At 40.0% G+C, this 23,818-nt stretch overlaps 1 protein-coding gene across 1 annotated transcript in view; it reads right to left on the reverse strand.

Moving 5' to 3' along the window:
- Slc2a13 (solute carrier family 2 member 13) overlaps positions 1-23,818 on the reverse strand; it is a 310,634-nt gene that overhangs the window by 124,330 nt on the left and 162,486 nt on the right. Inside the window, exon 4 of the mRNA XM_042264530.2 lies at positions 17,444-17,552. Within this exon, the coding sequence (XP_042120464.2) occupies positions 17,444-17,552 (109 nt within the window). The remainder of the gene's footprint in view (positions 1-17,443; positions 17,553-23,818) is intronic.

Consider the following 23,818-nt stretch of genomic DNA (forward strand, 5'->3'; position numbering starts at 1 on the left):
TTGTGCTTTCTTATAAACTAAAAACGGACCCTGTACAATAGAACTCAGAAATCTCATTTATTCATTTTCTGAAAATGAAAGAATAGACCAAAAGGCTGTTTCAACCCTTTCTTCCATCTTGTTTTCAGTTTGATGCAGTAATACAATGAGTGGCATGCAAGAGTGATATGGATTTTCCTTTATATTACTTCAGTAGAAAGGGAACTTTTCTCAGTTGTGAATCAGTTTACGGGGGACTTGAAAAAGTCAGATGTGGTGATATTTTATCTGTGTACCCCAATAAAGTTTATCTGGCGATCAGAGGAAAAAGCCGGCCGCTATAGTAGACATAGAGGTCAGGCAATGGTAGCACACTCAGAAGGCAGAGATCGGCTAGATCTCTGTGAGTTCAAGGCCACACTGGGAATAGAGCCAGGTGTGGTGATACACACCTTTAATCCCAGTACTAACCATAAAGGTCTGGAGGTCTATACAGACAGAGAGAAAGTGACAGAGCTGGGCAGGAAGAGGAAGTGATGTAGCTGGGCGGAGACAGGAAATGAGATGGCAGACCAGAAAGTCATATAGGCATGGGTATACAGGAAGTAAATCTCTTTGGCCGAGGATCTCCAAGTGGTGCGAACGTGGCTGGCTTCTTTCTGTTTTCCTGATCTTTCAGTTTTAACCCCAATATCTGGCTCCAGGTTTTTTATTAATAAGACCATTTAGCAATTCGTCTTACAATCAGACAGTTAAATAAAGGTAGAATACAGTATCACTACATTTCCATTAACAACTGAAACAAATTGAGAAATAATAAAGAGGGGGATGTTTAAAATAACCGCCCAAACATTAAAATTTCTATCTTCTAAAAACTCAAAACTCAGTAAAAAGAATCTTACTATAAATAAAAAGAAAACAAAATCAGCGAGAGGAGGGGACCAAAGACATCTGGCTCCAGGAAACAGAAACAGAAGGAAGCTGTGCTGGCTGCATTCTCATACCTCTGACATTTTCTCAGTGTCCACAGTGTGTGGTAGACGAGAGTCAGAGACGAGCAATACAGATAAAAGTCCTGCTCTGAAAACTAACAGGCTTATTAACATGCCGAGTCACGGCCAGTGAGGTGGCAACATTTAATGTCAGGCATAAAGGATACACCCCACCCTTCCTCGTTCCTGTATTTTTACTGCTTCCACCCACTATGACGGCATCGCCTCTGCCCCCTCTCTTACACTAGCTGGCTGGTCTGCTGTTTTTCTCTTTTCTGTAGGTATCTTTTCTAAGTCATTATGCACAGAGAAACTAGACGGTCTCTTTAAAACATCAAGAAGAACATAGCTCCTTATGACAAACTTTTAGTCCAACACTGTATACAGTGCACAGAATCTTTCTCCATTTCCCATTCACTTTTTGGTCACCATGGTCACCCTCGTTGGCTTCATACTGGTTTCCCCTCCGTTCTCAAATTCCTCACTGTTGTCCTTCCTGCCTGGGAAGAGTGACTTCTTTGTCTTGACTGTAGTTGGTTTCTTGACACTTTGTACCTGAACTTAAATGTTCTATCATCGACACAGCTCCACATAAACTGGGTTTTAAGAATGGACAAGACATCCACTCCAGTTGTGCAACTAATAAATCAACAAATAAGATAAAGTTTAACTGGGTCTGGGTCTGCCTGACGCCACATGAAATCATAGTATAGCCATTAAGATTCTAGGAAATGTCACATTAGGGTACATTAAACATGCTTCAGGTTCTTCAAAGACATTATCAGCCAATTCCATGCTTAGCTACAACATACTTCCTCCTAGCCGCTAAGAAGGGCTGTAAACTGAGTATGATGATACAATATTTTGAAAATCTCTCTTACATTCTAAGAGTCTGGGACTTCTGCTGGGCTCCACAGACAAAATTTAATAATACAGCTTGAGGTCACATAAGACTGCTATCCTACTGTAGATGTAAAAGTCTTATTAAATAAGAAACACAGAGCCAATGTAGAGATGAAAGTCCAAGAGGTCAGAGTAATAGCTAAGCACTAAAAACCTTACCCTTCACTGCCGCTCCTGTCCTTCCCTCCACAAGTGCGCTACTTCCTGTGTATCTGTCTATACATAGACTTTCTGTTCTGCCTTGTCATTGGTTGTAAACCCAACCACATGACCTCCTCGTCACTGCCCATCTATACAGACCTCCAGATCTTCTATGATTGGTATTGAGATTAAAGGCATGTGTCTCCATGCTGGCTGAATCCTTGGACACACAGAGATCTGCCTGTCATGTGATTGGGATTAAGGGCGTGTGCTACCACTGCCAGACTTCTGCTATGGCTTGCTATTAGCTCTGACCCCCAGGCAACTTTATTTATTCACATACAAATAAAATCACATTTCAGTACAAATAAAATACCACCATATCCTACTGTGTATCCACCCTTTTTGTTTAGTCCACCTTTAAGAAAACAATGTAACAACCAAACTTACTTGCCTTGGACTTCCCATGTAATCAACCTTTACATCCTAAGCAGATGCTCACCTTTATGTTCTCTTCCATGCCTGACCCAGAAAAACTCATGTGTCCTTTGCTAAACTGGGCAAATACAGACCTTGAAAGTGATCTTTTAAAATTAATATCCAACATAAAATTTGAATACAACATTAGATATTGATTGATAAACATTGATGTATATAATGCTGTTTGTTATCTGGGTCAGTTGGAGTGACTAAATCCCTTGCAAAGTTCTGTTGAGGATTTCTGTAAACTATCCCTCATTCCTTCCACATTTGATGCTTTCTCTACTGTTCAATAACAGAGAGCAAAGACCTTTGCACAGACACACATGGTTACATGGCAGACAGACAGACAGTCACAGACCCAGGGACACATTCACAAGACTGTTGTGGATTATTGTAACTAGGCAAAGATGTGTTGCATTTGTTTCTGCTGCCCTTGTTAATAATATAAAGACATATTTCATTTGTTTGTGCTGCATTTGTTTAATTATGTAAATATGGGTTACATTTGTTTCACCTTGCCTGCCTAGGGCACCTGATTGGTCTAATAAAAATGCTGAACAGCCAATAGCTACTCAGGAGAGGGATAGGAAGAGCTGAAAGGCAGAGAGAATAAGGCAGAGGAGAAATCTAGGTTTGACAAGAATGAGAAGAAGAATGAAGAGAATGAGGGAGAAAGAGAGGGACACACCCAGGCCAGAAGCCAGGTAGCCACCAGCCAGATATGGAGACAGCAGGAAAGTAAGATATACAGACAGAAAGAAAAGTAAAAATCCCCAGGCAAAACATAGATAAAGAGAAACAGATTAAAATAAGAGCTAATATAAGGCTGAACATTCATAACTAATAAGAGGTCCCCATGTCATGATTTAGGAGCTATTTGGTGACCCAAAAGAAAGCTCGCTACACAAGACAGCATTCAGATGTTAGGTCTCAAACCAGGACAAATGGCTGAGATGCCTATTAACATATCAAAGCAGATGCAACTTGCCAGGTTCTCCCAGAATCCCCAGTCCCTACTTCTTACAGGGTCCTGGCTGGCAGAGCCAAATCCCTATCCTAAACTTCTCCAGCCCAGGGACTGGGTTGCCCTTCCCCCAGCGGCTCTTCCCTGTATAATCCTGCCTTTTTGGTTTCATGGTCCTTCTGCCTTTTTGGCCTTCTGGTCTCCTGGCCCTCCCTTCTTCTCTCCCTGCTCTCTTCCCAGGACCTGGTGCTAGTAGCCAATGGCCATATCAGAGGTGAAGCCCATAGCAATTAAAGTTCAGATGTCAGTCCATCAGAAGAATATCTTTGTGATGGATATGTCTCCTTCAAGCAAGGCTTTCAAGAATACAGACTCCAGAATGTCTTTTGCATTTTCTGTACCTTTGGTATCTGGTATTACGTATATGGTATGGGGAGTCTCCCACTGCATTATTGTAGTGTGTTTATCTCATGAATACATCTCATCTACTGTGCATTTATATCTGTGGATTGTCAGGAAGATGCTGCATTTTTTTTTTTTTTTTTTGGTGACACAGTCAGGGCCTATTGAATTCCACTCAAAAGCTACTTGAATCACAGCTTAGATTTATGATTTAGGGAAACATCTGAGTCTAGACTGGCTCAAATTCCTTTAATCTTTATGCTGAGAATTGCAGTTACAGGTTTCTTGTACACCATTAGGTGAAAAAAGCCTCAAAGAGCTTTAGATTAGACCAGGTGCCTGGCTAATAGTTTTTTTTTTTTTTAGATAAATATTCCCAATTTTGTTCAAGCAAGGACACACAGCTGTACTATCTGGCTAGGTTATAAATACAAAAAAACATACCAATTATTACTAGCTGGCAAATGATTAATTCCTTACACTCATTCCTGACCTCAAATTATGAAAATAAATTCTGAATAGTCAAGGCTACAGAAGATAACTTGACTTGGAAGCCCCAAGTGAGGGCGGCAGGTGTTCCGGGATCAACAGACCCCTTATTGCCTGAAATAATTGGTTGGGATAAATAAGCTGTAAAAATACATGAGAGGATCCAGCCAATGAGAAAGAACAACATGAGAAAATCCAACATGAGAGAATAAGGGAACGTGACCATCAGAATGTGTCTGAGTTTTTCCCTATTCTCTAAAAATTCCTCAGATAGAAAAAGTCTAGTTTTGTGACTCTGGGCATTCTCTTTGAGCCCTGGTGCAGCCTGGGGCTGGTTCCATGGGACTGCAGTAGCCCAGCTCATTCTGCTCATCATATCCACTCTGGACTCTCCCAGATGTCTCTGCCTCTGGCTATGCTCTCCCTCTTATCTACAACAAACCTCTTCCTCCACCATACCTAGGGGCACTCATGTTCTCCTTTTTCTTTTTCTTTCCATTTATCAGCGGGTACAGATTCAGACTCATAAAACCAATAGAAGACAAAAGACACAGGGAGCATGAAGAAGAGAATTCAAATCTGGCCTTGCTCATGGTTAAATGACACCAATAGGAGTGTTTTGATTTTTTTCCTCTTAATGTGACACTGATGCATTATTGGTGACTTGGAGTTTATTATGAATGTGCTGAAACCAACAGGCAAGCTGGCTATATTATCTTACCCACATGATACCAGCACTAAGGGGTTTGAGGGAAAAGAATTGCCCTGAGCCCTTGGTCATTCTTGGCCTATAGAGTAATATCCAAAAGCAAAGAGAAAAGAATGGTTGTGAGGTGTTAGAAAATGGCAGCTTCATCCTTTTAGCCTCAACGATTTTTTTTTTAAAGAAATGAAGTGAAGGTATTGAGCAAAAACAAAATAGTTATGAATATCCACAGCTACTGTCATTACAACAGGACTCTACTCCCAATTAAGTCAGAGTTATTTTACTGTCAGCTCGGGCCTCAAACCAGCTGTCAACAGAACATATGGGAAGTCCTAAGTAGACTAGTCACTGCAAATTGATTCCTCAGAACAGTGGTACAACAAGAAAGACCAAATGAAAACGGGCCATGAACAGCAGCAGGGAACATGGAAACGGGAAGGGATACAGACCAGCTCCAAAAGGCAGCACAGATTCTTGGATCTGGACATTAATGTGCAAGTTAACAAACTCGCTCTGGAGGAAACATGCCTAGAGGCCAAATTCCATCCTTGAAACAGTCTTCAGTAGCTGATTATATCCCTTATGCTTCCTCTGAACAAGAGTGGGAGGGGAGCCTTAAAAGAATCAGAAGAAAAGGATCTGCAAAGAAATCTAGAGGAGCAGGCTACTAATTCTATACAAGAAGCTAAAGCTGTGTACTTAAACGGACGTTATTAATTTTCTATTCTTCTGGCGCTTGGGATTTCTGAAGAAGTGGAGATTGAATTACCTTATATTCACTTCTATGTATTTTAACCCGCCCAGCAAACTATAAATTCATCAAAATGAATAAAGATGTTCTAGCAAGAGGCACTGCTCTCCCTCTCCCTGCTGAGGATGACCTGTTATTAGACTGTGTGTCTCAGGGAAGAATAGCTTGATAATGTTTGTAGCCCTGAAATTCTACCAGCACCGGAAGCATAATCACAAACCCGAATTCAGAAGTCCCCAGAAAGAAGGAACCAGACAGTTCAAGTTAAGGAATATTTTAACCTAAGGGTGCTAAGATACAACTCCTGAACCTTAGGCTCAGGAATCATTGTGGATAGAGGGAAGAGGCTATGGAAAGATTGTAAGAGCCAGAGGAGCAAGGGGTTTACTGTGAGAATGTGTCTCCTTGGAATGTCAGAAGCTGTATCCATCAAGCCTCACCCATGTGATTGCCCAAACATGGGCTGGACAAGGACAACAGGAATAGATATGCTAACAAGGAGGTGAGTGGGGAGTCTGGGAGGCCTCAACCCTATACAAAGAACTACCAGCAATTATAAAATGCTGAGAGCAGGAGAAATAGTCTTCCCCAGGGAAAGACACACCAATTGGCTATCCAATACCAAGTAGTCAAACCTGAAAACATATATATGATTAATGTTATACATACTGAGCAGGTTATACATATCTATTACAGAGAGAGAGAGAGAGAGAGAGAGAGAGAGAGAGAGAGAGAGAGAGAGAGAGAGAGAGAGAGATAGAGAGAGAGAGAGAGAGAAGAACACTTAATGAAATAAGAGGCCATACATTGAAAAAGAACAAGGGGGGTTTGGAAGGAGGAAAGGGAAGGAGGAAATCATGCAACTATAATTTAATCCCCAAATATAAAAGAATTACTTTAAAAAAAAAGTAAACTTAAGGATCACTATCCCATATCACACCTTCCTGGGAGAATTTGCTAGAGTTTGGAGGTTAGTTGGCCTTCAAAGGGCCAGTCTATTGTAGATGCTTTGACTCGGAATATTCCAAGGTTGTAGTGGCAGTGTGGCCAGTTATGAGTGAAAGCGCACCAAGATCTCCGTGACAATAATGCATGCACACAGCCACAAAAGCAAGGGCACCATGTCACTGCACCAGAGGCTGAGCAAGTGCCTCTCCAGCTTCTGTTCCCACTCTTCCCCAAGACCAGCTGCATTTCCTGCCTTAGTCCTGTGGACGAATTTCTAAGTGGTCTTATTAAATAAACAACATGGAGCCAAATACAGGGGTGAAAGCTGTAGAGATCAGGAAAATAGGAATAGCCACCAACCACCTTTCCTCACCAGCTCTGTAGCTTCCAAAATGCCATGACTTCCTGTCTACCCAGGCCTTTATTGCCTTGCTGTTCTGCCCTCTCATTGGCTCTTAGCCCAGGCTACCTCACTTCCCTGTCTCTTCCTGTCTGTACAGATCTCCAGGTCTTTATAGTTAGTACTGGGATTAAAGGCTTGTGTCACCACGCTTGGCTCTGTTCCCTAGTATGGCCTTGAGCACACAGAGACCCTGCCTGCCAAGTGATTGGATTAAGGTCGTATACTACCACTGCCTGACTTTTGTGTTAATGGCTTGCTATCTCCTCTGATCTCCAGGCAAACTTTATTTATTAACATACAAATAAAATGTCACCACATAGTCCTATTTTAAGTGGCTACAGTTTTTTTTTATTTTTATTTTTTTGTTTTTTGTTTTTTCGAGACAGGGTTTCTCTGTGTAGCTTTGCGCCTTTCCTGGAACTCACTTGGTAGCCCAGGCTGGCCTCAAACTCACAGAGATCCGCCTGGCTCTGCCTCCCGAGTGCTGGGATTAAAGGCGTGCGCCACCACCGCCCGGCTAGTTTTTTTTTTTTTTTTTTTTTTTAAGTCCACTTACAACTGGCCAGAGTGGTGTGATTTTCAAATCCGAGGGTGAGTTTGGAGACACGGCTGTGCTTCACTGAGACAGTAAGCCACACCGTGGGCTACATCACTGTATTTCATGGTGCTGCCTCGACTCCTCTGAAGCACCTTCTGTTGCTGTGTTAATCGCCATAATCACGTTTGTCTACTCAGAGCATTCACCACAATCACAAGGATGATAGTTTACATGTCACTGGGTCTACAGTAACAAAATAGTACATTTTGGTTGAGGTTTAAAAAAAAATGAGTACTTTAAGATAGACTGTAAAAATTGCTGGAACGGGAAAGGTGATATGAATTAAACAAGGAAAAGTGATACACTCGAGAAAATGTGTTCCTATCCCTTCTTGTCACGAATCTCTCATTTTTATTACTGACTTTGCCTATGGTGGACAATAAACAACATTATCTTCTTTTTCCACTAGAACTGCATGTGCTATAAGCATAAAAAGTAGCAACTAAGTTCACATCTGTATATTGTTAGCTTAATTCTGGCACCTGTGTGAAAGCAGAGGAGTTTCACCCAGGGTTCTCAAAGCCCCACCCATGCTCTTGGTCCCTCTGAATTCCCCTAAGGAATCCTACAGAATCTGACAGTTTCTAGTTCAACTTTCTTTGCTTCTCTGCTTCTCTGCGCCTCTGCCTGAGTTTTCTGGACCCATGAGTGAGTGCTCAGGGATGTGGACAGACAACCTGTTAAGACATGCAAGAGTAACACTTGGTTGAGGGACTAAACACTGGGTCACCCCTAGGATGATGCTGAAGACCATTCCGTACCAGTCTTTAGCAAGTATGCAGTAGGACTGAACTCAGGTTGCTTGCTGAGAGAGCCAGCAAGCCATGGACCCTCTGCTTCCCTTCCTTTTTCCCCTAGGCCACTTTCCCTGTCTCCCTCCTGATGCTTCTTGGCGTGGATCTAAAACACCAATGCACCAAGTACCAGTTTTAGCGTCTGCTTTTAGAATAACCTGAACAAGTGTGCAACACGCTCACAGGAAACCGGAAGTAATGGAAACACTCTGGTGGTTCTACTATAGAGCCATTCTTTTGTGAGCCTTCGTGTGAAGGTCACACACCTTGTGCCTTTCCTCACAACATTATACAAGTCAAGGAAAGTTCAAGGACCCCATGGGGTAGGTCTCACAAACTTGGGATAAAGGGACATGATCAATGGTAACACCAAGATTCTCCTTGGCTATTATTATTAGATTGCTATTTGGAGGCAGGGGCTCCCATTTTTCCCCCATTCACCCTGCCTGTCAAGAACAGCAACCTAGGGCCACAGAAAACTTTCCCATCTTCTTCTTAATTTTCTCTACATTTACCACCATCTGGCTGTGCTGCTTTGGCCATGTTTCTTGACTGCAGCATTTTTTTTTTTAATACCAGTAGAGCTTGTTGATAATCAATATAAAACTGGAGCAGTTCCAGAAATATTTCATTAAAAAATTAAATTAATTGAATGTGATTAGCAAATACAAATGACTCATTCAAACAACAAGCTGGCTTGGCATCGTTCTAGCTCAGGTCATAATGCGAAGGCCTTGACAACATGTCTGAAAATGGAAGAATTTGATGACTGCAATGATGCTTGAGATGCATGCAGTTTTTCTATTGGTTGAATATCTTCAAACCAAACACTTGAAATCTGAAATGCTATGAAATCCACAACTTTTTGGGTGCCAACTTCCCCTCACAAGTGGAAAATCCTAGACCTCACTTAGTAGTCAAAACGTAATTGCTACTATCAAAAAAATTAATTTTAGGCTGTATCTAAGGTATGTTTGAAAGATGAAGTTCATGTTCAGATTTGAGTCCTACTCATCTGAGACATCCCATTTTGTATATACGAACATACCCAAAGTTCAAATGTAAAGAGAAAAAAGTCTCTGGTGCCAAATAATTAGAATGAGAGAAACTAAGCGCAGAGTTCAGTCATTCTGGGTTACAATCTTCGTTGACAATCACCTTTGAGCTCAACTTTCCAACAAGTTGTAAACATCCAGTTCTGAAATTTCTGGGCATTCTAAGATTGAAAGGTAACTATAGGAGTCTGGAGCCATAAGATCAGGCTTCCCCAAACATCTCAGCATGTGACAGTAAACAAGTTACTAAAATTGGCTAGGGTCCCTGGTCCCTATCTAGACAGTGGTATTGCAGATGATTAGTGTGTGCAAGGCCCTGGCTTCAATTCTTAGTACCGCAAAGAATTTGGTGATGAAACAAACGAAGAAAACTATCTCACCCACTTGACAGGATGTCTAAGCAGAGACTATCTATGAAAATAAGTTATAACACTGAGTGTGTAAGTCAGTAAGTGTTTGTTGTTATAATGTAATTACACACAAATGGGGGCGGGGCTTCTGCCATTTCTGTGGGTACTTGTCAAGTTAATACACCTTAGAGTATCACCTGGCAATTAATGAACACACACACACACACACACACACACACACACACACACACACACACACACACATACATATGAGACAAAGGATCCAAACAAGTTTCCCATAAAGGATTTTTTTCTTACATCAGGTTTAAAGGTTAAATTTTGGGGTTGAACAATTTTCTGTCTTCTGGGGGCGGGGCTCTTATCTTCAACTGTCTAAGATGTTCTGATTCTCTGTTGATATAAGCATATCAGCCGGGCGGTGGTGGCGCACGCCTTTAATCCCAGCACTCGGGAGGCAGAGCCAGGCGGATCTCTGTGAGTTCGAGGCCAGCCTGGGCTACCAAGTGAGTTCCAGGAAAGGCGCAAAGCTACACAGAGAAACCCTGTCTCAAAAAAATACCAAAAAAAAAAAAAAAAAATAAGCATATCAAAATGTAGATAATAACTCCTTAAAAGAATCATGTTACTAACAAATCCACACAGAACATGGTGTACCTCTCTACCATCTGTCCTCTTCTCCCCAGGCAGACATTCGAACAGAAACACGTTGTGTCTTTGTGGCAGGAGTGGCTCATATACTGATTGTCATAAATAAAATCTCTAAGGTGAAAAATCATCAAGATTATAGCTAGGGCTTCGCATAGATTACACAGTGGTAATTTTATATTTTGTTACACTAATTATTGTCTGCACTGTGCTCTCTTTGTTTCTGAGACATATGAAACAGTTCCTTGGTTTATAAGGCCAGGTGCCACCACACCAACTCTTCTGGTGGGAAGGCCTGCACTCTAGTCCTGATGGTCTTTGTCTCCTGTGACTAGATGAAAATATTCTCAGACACATGTTTGAAATTATTAAGTAATCACATAATATTAGAAAAATGGTTCATTTCGAAGTTAAACATCATGTATAAAGGTTGTAGAAACAAGGAGTACTCTGTTCAAAAGAGTTAAAAGATGAGAAAATACAGTCTAGGATAAAATCAAACAACAGATCATATAAGCCAGCATTCAGACCAACACAGACACGCACAAATAGCACAGATGAAGGACTATTTCAAGAAGAGAGATTATGGCCATGACTGAGGTAGGATAGGCAAGAGGCAAAGAGGGTAGAAATAAAGCATCCCATGAGAGAGAAGAGACAGAAAACACCACAGCACTAAGATTATACCTATAGCTGGAGGAAGAACGCTCAGTATTTTCTCTGTATGCTTTCTATGAACTTTGCTGGTGAGAAAAAAAGTACTTCAAATTTAAAATTCACAGAGACTTACGGGTGAAGTTACAACTTCTAAAAAGAAACACCAGCTTCTGTATTTTATTAAACTTTTGCTCAAATGCTGAAGAACAGTGCCTACTTTACTTCTCATGTAGAGGACAGAAATCATAGGGGAGAAAGGTTAGAATATTATAGTTTATAACAATGAAATATCCATGAGACTGAACCCCGAAATTAATAAAAAAAATTAAAACAAGGGGAGAATGTAGTTAATATGTATAGCTAAGTGCACAAAATTCAATTAAGCTACAATTCAAAGATTATTTTAAACTGGAAATACAGTTTATGAAATATACTGAATCTTAAGAGTAATGCGAAAGAATACACACGTGCATACACTCACACATACATGCATACCGTGCCGCACATACCCATGAACAGACACATAAATGCACATATGCACATGCACACACACACATCCATACACATGCATATATCCATTCACACCTACACAGATGCATACCCTCACATACACATACACACACACACACACACACACACACACATGCACACGCACACACATCCATGCACACCCTGACACACATACCCATGAACAGACACATACCTGCACATATGCACATGCACACACACACACACACATCCATACACATGCATACATCCATTCACACCTACACAGATGCACACCCTCACATACACACGTGCACACACACACACACACATACATACATACAGGCACACATCCAAGCTCCCCACCCCTCCCCACACACATACACACACTGAGGTTAGAAAGGGTAGGAGAAAACACACAGCAAGAGAGTCCCTGACTTATCACTGAGGCCAAGCTGCGCTGATTTACAAGTTCAACAGGTGTGTCGGATGTACAGAGATAACCACCAATTACTGATTCTATTATCTTGTCTTCAAGTCTCTAGCTGCTAGATACAGACGTCTTATCAGCATCTTTGAAAAGTTCAGTAGCTGCTTTGTGCCTAGTAGACATGGTCTATCTTCAACCATCATTTACTTTCTTATCCCTACTTTTCAGGATTAAGGCTCAATTATGTTCTGTGGCATATGGTACCTTTTACCACGTATAGCTGGTGGTGAATAAAACAGACCAATAGCAATCATAAATCACAAGGAATACCAGGACACTAATATCTCTTGATCTCTAAAAAGGGATGGAGGACTTAGAAAAATGAATACTTAATTAAAGATTGAAAACTATGGTGAGCACAATTGACACTCGATAGTGCAGGTGGATGAAGACAGCCATTTCATCTAGCATCTAGAAGCACACTGGCATTAACTACAAACCATCCATTAGAAATGGCTCTGTGATTCTTATTTAAAGTAACTGCAAAAAAGGAACACGTTCCTTTGTTTTCTGTGCTGTCAAAAAATTATCAAGTTCAATAAACAGATCTAGAAATAGAGACTATATTGTGGCGATGGAATCACCCAGCATATTCGTACGGGGCTATCACTGACTCGGCATTATTTGAAAGTTTGGTGCATCCTTTGCTGCAGTCCTATGCTACCAACGCTTAAGAAAGAAAGACGTGCCTCAGAATGACAGGAGGTTAGAACAAATGCAGAACAAGTCCAGATACGAGACACTGTATCAGCCTGCAGAGGGTCAATAAAGGCAAGAAAAGTGGAAGTCATGTTGGCATAACGGAATACTGAAAACATAGGCAATGAGGTTGCAGTCTGACGGGGTGAAACCATGAGGGATTAATGTCAGATTCGCAAAGAATGTGGTTGCAATGTGCTGGGGCCCTGGATCCTAATTTTTTTTTTTTTAATTAAAGTGTGGGGGTGATTATCTTGCTGGGAAGGCACATGTATGCCAAGGTGAACATTGACAATGGACAACATGGTGGAAATGATTTTCTCCTTCTGTCTGTACACAGGTTCCTGACCTCAAACTCCTGTTAACAAGTTTGCTTAGCAAATGCCTCTACCCACTGAGATATCTTGTCAGCCCCACTAATCTTTATTATTGAAAATTATTTAACCATTATACTCTTCCCAAATTATTACTAAATATTTAACCATATTAAGCAAGTTTCAAGGATAATATTATTAGTCTCAAATAGAAATAGATTGATTAAATTTTATTGAATATAATCCTTGTTTTTTTTTTTCCCAGTGATTAATTAAAGTAAATAGCTGGAAGAAAACTTCTAGGATATGGATTTCCAAGATCTGTATCTCAGAAACCATGGCTGTATTCTATGTCTGAAAGAGTACTCTATGGAGATGTGGTGGAATCTTTTATATTTAATTGTTAGTGTATTTAATGTGTGTTTCCATTGGCCTATACAGCCATACATGCCAAAACAGTTGCTTTTTTTACTTAAATTTTTTTCATACAATATATTTTGAGCATGTTTTCCTCTCCCCCAACTCCTCCCAGATCCTCTCAACCTTCCTCCCCACCAAATTGTAGGAGCATGCTCTTTCTCTCCAAAACAAAACATAAAATGAAAAACAAAATGCCAATTCCTCCCCCCTCAAATGAAACAAAACACACACATACATACACACACACACACACACACACACACACACACACACACACACACACACACACCCACCCACCAAAACAAAAAACCCCATGGAATCCCTCAACACTTGGGGATCTAGGTGTTAGAGGAAACAGGAATATTGTTAAGAGTCCAAGGTGAAGGATGATTCCAGGAAAACAGTGTCTTCAGATCAACAGGACTGATGTACATAGAAACTCACAGAGACTGTGACAGGATGCACACATCCAAAACAGTTCTTAATAATGAATGAAGCACACCAAAGGGTCTGCAGCTTTAGTCCACTTATCCCCCCAACAAATACACGGTGAAAGGAGTAAACAGGGACCGTTTTGTCTTCCTGCATCTCCAAACCATCTCTTCTCCTCTATACTGTGGTCCTAATAACCTCCTTTATTAATGACCTTGTACTACATGATGATGCACAGCCCTGAAAAGACAGGAGCAAGCTTTTTCCCATAATCCCTGGCAGGGCTACACAGCTGTGAGTGGCTATGTTTTACAGTTCTGATGTTTTTCTACTCAGTTTATTATTGTGTACTATTATTCTCACACACAATTCATATATTCCCCCTCTTGTTCCTAGCTCTTCTATTTTTCTCTTTTCTGTCTTTTGCTTTTACTTCCTACTCCCTAAAATCTGTGGATGAAGACAGTATCCCAGCTTCCCCCGCCCCAGCTACTTTCCCCACCCTGACTCTTTTTCTCAGTTGATCTAATACACACCTACTCCCCTTACAGTGTTATTCTCTGTGACTAATATCCCAGCGTACACCATATTATCCTTTTTTATCTTGCAGAACTTACTATTGTTAAAGAGGCTATTGTTTTTAAACTGGAATAATGTGAAATTTGCATAGAGGGTCTGGCCAGCAGTCAGAGATGGCTCAGCAGTTAAGAACATTGGCTGGTCTTCTGAGACTCAGGTTTGATTCTCAGCACCAAAATGGTAGCTCATAAACCCCTGTAAAAGTAGTTTCAGGTCATTCAACAAACTCTTCTGGCCTCTGAGGTTACCATGCATGTAAGTGGTACACAGACATGCATGAAGGCAAATCACCTATATACACAAAATAAAAAAAATAAAAGTTAGAAAATGGACACAACATAGGATCCATAGAAAATCTTAAGATATACAGGAAAACTGAAATGATTTCTTATATTGTACCTGATGCTGTGGTGGAATAAAGCTGGAAACGAACAAGAGAAACAGCAGAATATGTACAAACTTGAAGAACAAAAAATAATAGTGAACCATGGGTCAGAGATACTGGAAAATTCCTATAACTGAGTAAGAATGAAAATACAACACTCCAAACCTTACAGGGATAAAATAAGAGCAATAATAAGATTGAAGTTCATAGCTACAAGTGCCTGTATTAAAAAAAAAATCAGAGATCTTAAATAAATTACGTAACAATAGACCCTCTGAACTTAGGAAAACAAGAATAAAACAAAGCCCAAATTATATGATGAAAAGAAATAATCAACATTAGGGCAAAATTAATGAACTGGAAAAAGATTAAACACAATCAATGAGAAAAAGCTTTGAAAAGATAAACAAGGTCAACAATACTTAATCAAACAATCAAAAGAATCAGAAAACCTAAATCCACCAAGTAAGGACTCTATGGGAGACACAACAACAGATTCATTAAAATTCAGAAAATCATTAGTATGTATTTTGAAAGCTTATATTTCATTAAATTAGAAAATTGAAAAGGATGAGTTTCTAGACGTACCCAAATTAAATTAACATGACATAAACAGTTTAAGCAGATCTAAAAGAAGTAAGACTGAAGAATAAGAAGTCTCCCAAATAAAAAAAGTTTACTGCTAAATTCAACCATGTCTTTAAAGAAGAATTGACAAAAATGCTTCAAAAGCTATTTATTCTATAAAATAGAAAGGAGAAGAACACGACTACACCCCTTCTACAATGCCAATATTACCCCAGTACCAAATTCAGAATGAGATGCAACAGAAAAAAAAGAGAAGAAAATTACAGAACAATTGTCCTGATCAACATAGATTCAAAGATAACCAATATAAGACTTTAAAAAAACCATACAAGTACACATCAAAAACTTCACTATAATCAAGTCAGTTTCATTCCAGAGATACATGGATGGTTCAATGTACTCAAGTAAATAAATGACACATTCCACAAATAGATGCAAGGACAGAAATCACATGATCATTTCTCTGTAAACTGCTAGAGGAAAAAGTATGGGAAATAGTTGAAGATATCTACATAGGCAAGCACCTTCTGGGAAGGACACCAACTGCTCAGAAAGGAAGACCTACAGTAGACAAATGGGTCCCAATGATGTTAAAAAGCTTACACATGGCAAAGGAAACTGAGTTAGGTGCAGAGAGAATACACAGAATTGGACAGAAAAGTTGCTAGCTGCATATCTGTCTAAGGTCTGGCATCTAGCACATGCAATAAAGTAAAAAAAAAAAAAACTAAACAAAAAATGATCAAATCATTAAATGGGAGACTGAAATGACCAGAAAGTCTCAAAAGGTGAACTACAAAAGGCCACTATACATGAAAAGAAGCTAACTTCACTAGCCATGGAAATGCATTTCTTGACATTACAATTGGAATGGCAAGTCATCAAGAAAACAAAATGGTTGATGAGGATGAGGACAAGAAAACCCTTGCATATTACTGGGAGAAATTAAGGTGGTCCAGCCACCATGGACTTCAGCACTGAGGATTCTCTGAAGCCTACAATATGACCCAACTACACCCCCCCACCCCAAAACCTGTAAGTAAATACATCACAAAGATACTTCACAGCACAGTTTACTTCATTGCACTGGGTAGCACAGCTAAACTATGGAACCATCCCAGATGTCCATCAACAGAGGAGTGGATAAAGAAAATACCATTTATATACACAATGGAATTTGTTTAGCCATAAGAATAATGAGATTATATTGTTTGTAGGAAAATGGACACAACCAGAGATTATCATGTTAAGTGAATTAAGTGAGTCTCAGAAAGAGAAATATGACATTATTTTCCCATTTGAGAGTCCTAAATTATATGTAGGTACATAAAATCAAATATATAGAGATGATATGAAAGTAGGCACAGAGCTGTCTGGGAAAAAGGGGGAATATGTGAGAATATGGTCAAGAAAGGAATGTAGTCAATATGGGGAAGAAATGTGCTCCAAAATCACTACTGCATTACACAAAAATGCTGTGTGACTTTTTTATAACTAATAATAACTAAATCTTAAAATGATGTTAGCTTGGATTAGTCAAAAGTATCAATGGTATAATTACAATTTATATGAAACATATAGTTGCAATAATATACCAGACACAAAACGACCTCTAGGTTCCAAGTGGTGGGTTTTAACCATCATAAATCATACCCAGAGGACACTTCTCTGCATTTAATAGTGACAAATCACCAAGAACTCTCTCCTGCCTTCCCTGTGAAATATTCCCTTCACAAACTTGTCAAGAGAAAGCCAACGAGAATACGTACATGATGGTGTTGATGCCAGAGAGCTGCTGGAACATCTGTAAACCACATCCCACAACTAAGGCTCGGCGAGTAGGGGGGTAACTCAGCATTCTGCAGATTATAGGTCCAGCTGTTTTTACAAAAGAAAGAGAGAAAGACCCGGCCATTATTTTTAGATCTTGTTGCAAATCTCTGTGAAATTAACACCATTGGGCATTTTGAAATAAAAACTTTTCCAGAAATTTGGGCACAATGTATTACTTCTAAAACCGGCAGTATTTTTGAGTTGGAATTTCAAAAGTAACATCAGAGAATTCTGATGATAGCATGCCATGGGTACTATTTAGACTCATGGAACTGAATCTGTCACACGTTATTCTTCCTTGCATTCTTTCTAGTTACAATTATTAATTACGCCTTTTGCTTTTCTACTTTCTCAACAATTAAATACAACTTAAAATGCATCCGTGTGGGACCATTTACAAGGTAACTGGTAAAAACAGCACACGAAATAGCATTTATTCCAAACAAATTAGGAACAAAATTCATCCCATTCTATTCTATTGACACCAAGGAATTTAGGCTTGATATCAATTCTGCTTATGGATATATTGGGTATATCAAAATGTAATAGAAGAAAAATAATGTCTGTTGTGCACAAATATATGTATGTATGAAAATGCTTACAAACTGAGCTGGTCCTGAATAGGCGCATTCAATGATTGTTTTAAAGTATAAACCAGAGGCTAGTAAAATACTTTTACTGGTAAAGGCACTTGTTGATAAGCCTGATGTCCTAAATTCCATCCTGGGGACCCACATGACAAAAGGAAAGAAATAATGCCTACAAGCTGCCCCCTGACCTCCACTCAACACTATGCCATGCACAAGGAGGCATATGTATGTACACACACAAACACATACATACATGTACACACACACACTCACAAATGCATGTAATAAAATATAAATGGGATTTTGAACAGCCTAGAGCACGTCTACACAGCTGTGGTATCTGAATGACTGAGGCCTCTAGTAAGGGAACTGGTCTGTGTCATGGAACAGCTTCTCCTCTCAGAAGGGTTTGCTACAGAGTGTCCTCGAAAAACTAACAAGTGTTGTATATGGTGTCCTTTTGCTGTGCTAGAAACTATGCCTAGGATCTAGGGCATCTCTGCTGTTAAAGGAAATGGCCTGTGATTCCCTGAATGCCAACTGCTTAATTAAAGCACTTTCCCTGAAGGTCATGTTTATAACCAAACCCTAAACTAAGTCAAGGGAACTAAAATCCAAGTAAATCTCACTATTTCAGGAATCTTCTGAAAGTCACGTATTTAGATTGCAGAAATCACAAAGAATACGTGAATGGTCTCAATAATAAATGATAATATGCGATGTCGAGACAGAGCATTAATTAGAACTGAATGCCATATATGGGGTTCAGACTATTCGGACTCCTCACAAGTATGATTAAAATCACAAGACTGGCCCTACTGAAAATGTTTCTGTTCTCGATGTCAAGATATTACAAATCAGTCCAGAGGAGCAGTGATGGTCACTAAGAGTTCAATTTTTTTCATTTAAAAAGTAGGCTGGGCATATGCCACACATAAAACTGACTTGATTCACTGAAGTGATAGGACAATCAACTGTATCAGAGAGGCTGTGTGAAACAATACTATGACAGTGTTGAAATATATATGGATCATTTGCCTGAAGAAAGGTGGGATTCTGTGCAAATATAAATATCTCTAAATGAACTGCAAAAAGAAGAGATGCACACAGCACTATATAAACACCTATCTTTCCTCCCAAGTAAAAAAAAAATGTATAAAATATCACTTACTCTCTGTATTAGGAATACATTTTAAATGATACCCAAATCAAACTATACTTATCTTGGCTTTCCATAGGTCAAAGACTACTTTTTCCTTGTTCAAGAAGTCTGTAACAGTATTCAAAATGCCACACCTACTTCCACTATTACATTGCATCATGAGCTGATGGTCAGGTAAGGTCATAGGGAGAAAATTATAAGGAATTAGGACCAAAGTTTGCCTTGCCTTAATATGAAGGGGTGGGCTAGTACATGTTATGGAATATTACTTTAACTATGTAAAGATGTGTTGTATTTGTTTATGCTGCATTTGTTTAACGTGTAAAGATGTGTTGCTTTGCCTGCCTAAGGCACCTGATTGGTCTCATACAAAGCTAAATGGCCAATAGTTAAGTAGTAGAGAAATAGGCAGGGCTGGCAGGCAGAGAGACAGTAGGAGGAGGAACCTAGGCTCAGGGGAAGAGTATGGTTTTTTTTTTTTTCTTTATTCCTTTTTCTCCCCTCTCTGCTCTTGATGATTCCAGAGGCCTCTGGATATTTTCTTTCTTATGCACAATAAAAACCCTCCCCCTCATGGAGCAGAGATTTTACCAGTTTCTTTCCTGTGCCCTCACTCATACAGGGGCAGCTTTCCAAAACCTGGCATATGAACCAGAAAAGGGCTGGCTGTTCACAGTCTTCAGAAAAGAAACAGCTATGCTTTAATGTCTTGAAACGGATTTCTAAAACTAATCTCAATTAACTGAAAACTATTCAAAGCTGGAAATCACCCTGAAAGTGTGCTTTGACTATAATGCCATTTAGAAATAAACCAAAGGGCACCTAAAGAACAGCTGCTAAAGTGAACACTCTTGGGAAATTCTAACAACCAAGGAACAATGTAAAGAATGCCAAAGTCTATGAAAATGCATCATGTCAAATTTGTGGAATGGAGCTTCAACCTTAAGAACCACCCCCTCCCCCCAAAGATGAAGGAAGCACAGGCTGAAAACAGTAACAAAGCCCACAATATAGCAAAGTTGGAAGACAGTTGAAATGAACCAGTGAAACCAGAAGCTGGTTCCTGGAAAAGATGAATAAATCTGAGTTTCCAGCCAGACTTTGGAGGCCAAATGAGGATCCCTTTGAAATGATCCTGGTCCTGAGCTCTGCCCTCAAATGGAAAGAGTACATGCAGGTTGGTTCAGGATGAGAGTATACTAGATTACCTGGTCTGTCTGCAGTGGAGCCTTAACAGGAAGTGCAATGTTCAAGACAGCGAAAAAGACCGGGACTAGATTGACCTAGACATAGGCTATGACACATTGGATGGCATCCAAGTGGAAAAATCAAGGAACAGACTGCCTCCTCCAGCCTGTTAGGGAGAACAGGCCTAATGATGCCTTCATTTCCATCCAATCAAACTGATTTTCAACTTGTTTTCACCAGAACTGTGAGACCACAAATACACATTTGTACTTCTGAAAATAACTTTTGAATTTTATGTATGTAGGTCATGTTTGTGCATATGTGTGGACATTTATACCTTGGCATGCATGTGGAGGCCAGAGAACTATTGGCAGCAGTTGGCTCTCTCCTTCCACCGTGTGGGTTTTGGAGATTGAATGCAAGTTGTCAGGCTCAGGCTTAATGTCAGGCCTTTACCCAAAAAGCCATCTTGAAAGCTCAAGATTTCAACTTTTGTAGTATGCATATGATAGAATTTCCTACAGTATCCCACTGTGTGAACCCTCTTCCCTTAGAATTTGGTTACTCCCTTGGGAGGAAGGTCTCTACCCACCTCAGAAATGCCAGGGGCAAAATGTTTCTTCCCCTCTCCTAAGCAATGAAGCTTAGTGAGCTCAAAAGTATTACGTAAACAGCTCCCATTTAGCCTTGGGATCTTCTGCATCCTGAGCATATTTGGAGACAGTGATAAATACTCCATTTTTCATTGTTTCTCTGTCCCCGTTTTGAACCCTGAGCTGTCATGGAATAAAAGCGGCACAGGATGCCAGGGAAGCACCCACTCTAGAGCAGATTCGCCTAGAGCGTTTTGCTCCTCAATCTCTAATGTGACTTCAAGACCTTGACACCAGTCACTGGATGGTTGTGACATACTGTTTAAGCTAGCAACTTCGGGGGTATTTGTTACAGCAGCCACTGGAGACTGATATACAGGAAAAAGTGAAAGACGACATAAATGACCCATATCAGGGATAAAAGCACTGAACTCAAAATAGTAACAGAATAAGACAGTTATGTATTATTTATTATATAATATATTGTTTATGTAATATATTACATAATAGATAATAAAATTATTAAAATTTTATTATAATAATAAAGTTACCAGGAATAATTTATGCCATCACATATATCATCTTAAAACAATAGACACATTCTTTAAAATATGAAACCTTCAAAGCTCACAGAGGGTCTGAGTAGTTAAACCTATAAGTTATAAAAAAAATCTATTAAAACTTTTGGAGGGTTGGAGCATGGCTCAGTGGCTGAGAACATTTGCTGCTTTCCCACAGAACTGAGTTTAGTCTGCATCATCCATGTTAAGCAGCTCCATGGGATCTGACATCCTCTTCTGGTTTCTATAGGCAGTCACAACATGGCATATACTCACACTCAGAGAGACACAGGAACATACACACAATATACACACATACATAAACACACAGACACACAGACACATATACATACACACATGAACTCATATAAACATATAGATATACACACATCTACACATACACACACACACACACACACACACACACACACACACACACACACACACACACAGCTTGACCCTTAGTCCAAGCTGACTTGTGTCACTTGTGGAGAGAGGTTGTCAAGAAGCCTCCCAGAAAGGGTTTGGGAAGTCATAGGAATTTCAATCTCTTGATTGTTCAGCTAGTTAGATGGTATTTTACATATGCTGAAACATGTCAGTTTACTTGCTTTAAACATGTCCTACTTATTGCATATAAATTATACTTCAATAGAGTTGGTTTTAAAAAATAATGAAAACTTCACCAATAGAAAAGAGTTTAGGTATCAGGAGGACCAACACAGTGAAAAGGATGGTGACATTCCAAGGCTACAGTCCCCTTAAGTAGCAGCAAGAGTATTGACCCAGCAGTGCTGACCCAGGCCATGCAGGAATGTGGATGAAGAACCCCTGGGGATGCCTGGTCCTCACATCTTCAACATTTTACTCACCACTGCATTCCACCCTGTTTGTTACATTTACTTAAGACTTTGTCACATACTAAAGAAAAGCACGAATGGACATTTTATGACTAACACATTACAAGATGTGAGGTGGAGAAGGTCCCCTACTAGACACTTTTCAGACTAAATTCTTTGTTGTAATGTAGGTATCTCTGTGGGGAAAGCAGGGTTGCATTGAGATAATCATAGCCCACTTCAAACATTATACTCCTCACTCCCCAATTTAGGAGCCTGTGATTCAGCTTCAATCATATACAGCAAGTTCCCAAGACCCCGGCCAGCTCAGAACCACAGCTTGGCAAAGCCATCTCAATTTGTCTGCTGCTGTCAAGGAAGGAGGACCAGGCCCCATGGGGCACCAATATACCAACGAGCATTTCAAAGTCTTGTCTCCCTTCCCCTTGGTAGTCAAGAAATCTATCCTGACATGCAGCTCCAATCAGCACGCTGCAGAGGCAAGAACAGTGAGGTATAATTATTAGCCACTAGGGATATTAAGCATTGACACCATCCTGACAACCTCCCATTTCAATGTCTCTTCACGCCTGCTCAACCATGTTATCATCATGAGCATCTTACCCAGAAGGCTGCACAGGTTTTCCAACAGAAATGGAAAGCTCCTAACTCCCTGAACAGTCATGTCTACCTTGACAATTTGAGACTTTACCTGACCCAGACCATGGCCCAGAAGCATAACCAAAACAGTTGCATTCTGCCCAAACAAATGTTACTAGGTTCCCCTGACCTACGTCTGCCAATGATGTCATGTTGTTTTTTTCTTTCTAAATGCTGTACACCTGAGCTTCAGTGCCAAGCTTCTCTCGGGAAAGAGCCTGATCTCAGTTGCTGGCTAATGAAGGACACTAATTTGGCCTTACAAGGATGGCTGTCTATAACTTTCTTGCCTGGATTATAATAGTAGCTCTCCCCAGGTCACAACGAACATAAGTAAAGCTAGAATGTGTGCCAGTTGCCCATGTCATTGTTACAGGATACTTTAAAAGATATACTTGCATATGCTTACTTCCTAGGTATAAAAATATGAACAACCTATAAACACCCTGAGTAAGAACTCTGTAAGATCAGAGCACTTCCAAGCTGCAGGAGGAACCACAGTCTGTGCCCATGTCAATGTGCAAGGCTGTCTTCCCCTTCCTGTTGGCCCCCTCTGCTCTGAGAGCCAGCCTTAATCATTTCATTCCTACATCCAGAGAGCTGAACATTTCTCAAGAAAAGTTAGGAAAATGGGCCACTATGACTTCATGACAAATTCTTATATTTCTGAGCAGTCTTTCAGGGCTATCAGCGAGGAATCTTTGTTGGTTTTTTTGTTT

The sequence above is a fragment of the Peromyscus maniculatus genome, chromosome 20 (genome assembly GCF_049852395.1).
Source record: "Peromyscus maniculatus bairdii isolate BWxNUB_F1_BW_parent chromosome 20, HU_Pman_BW_mat_3.1, whole genome shotgun sequence".
NCBI classification, from domain to species: Eukaryota; Metazoa; Chordata; class Mammalia; order Rodentia; family Cricetidae; genus Peromyscus; species Peromyscus maniculatus.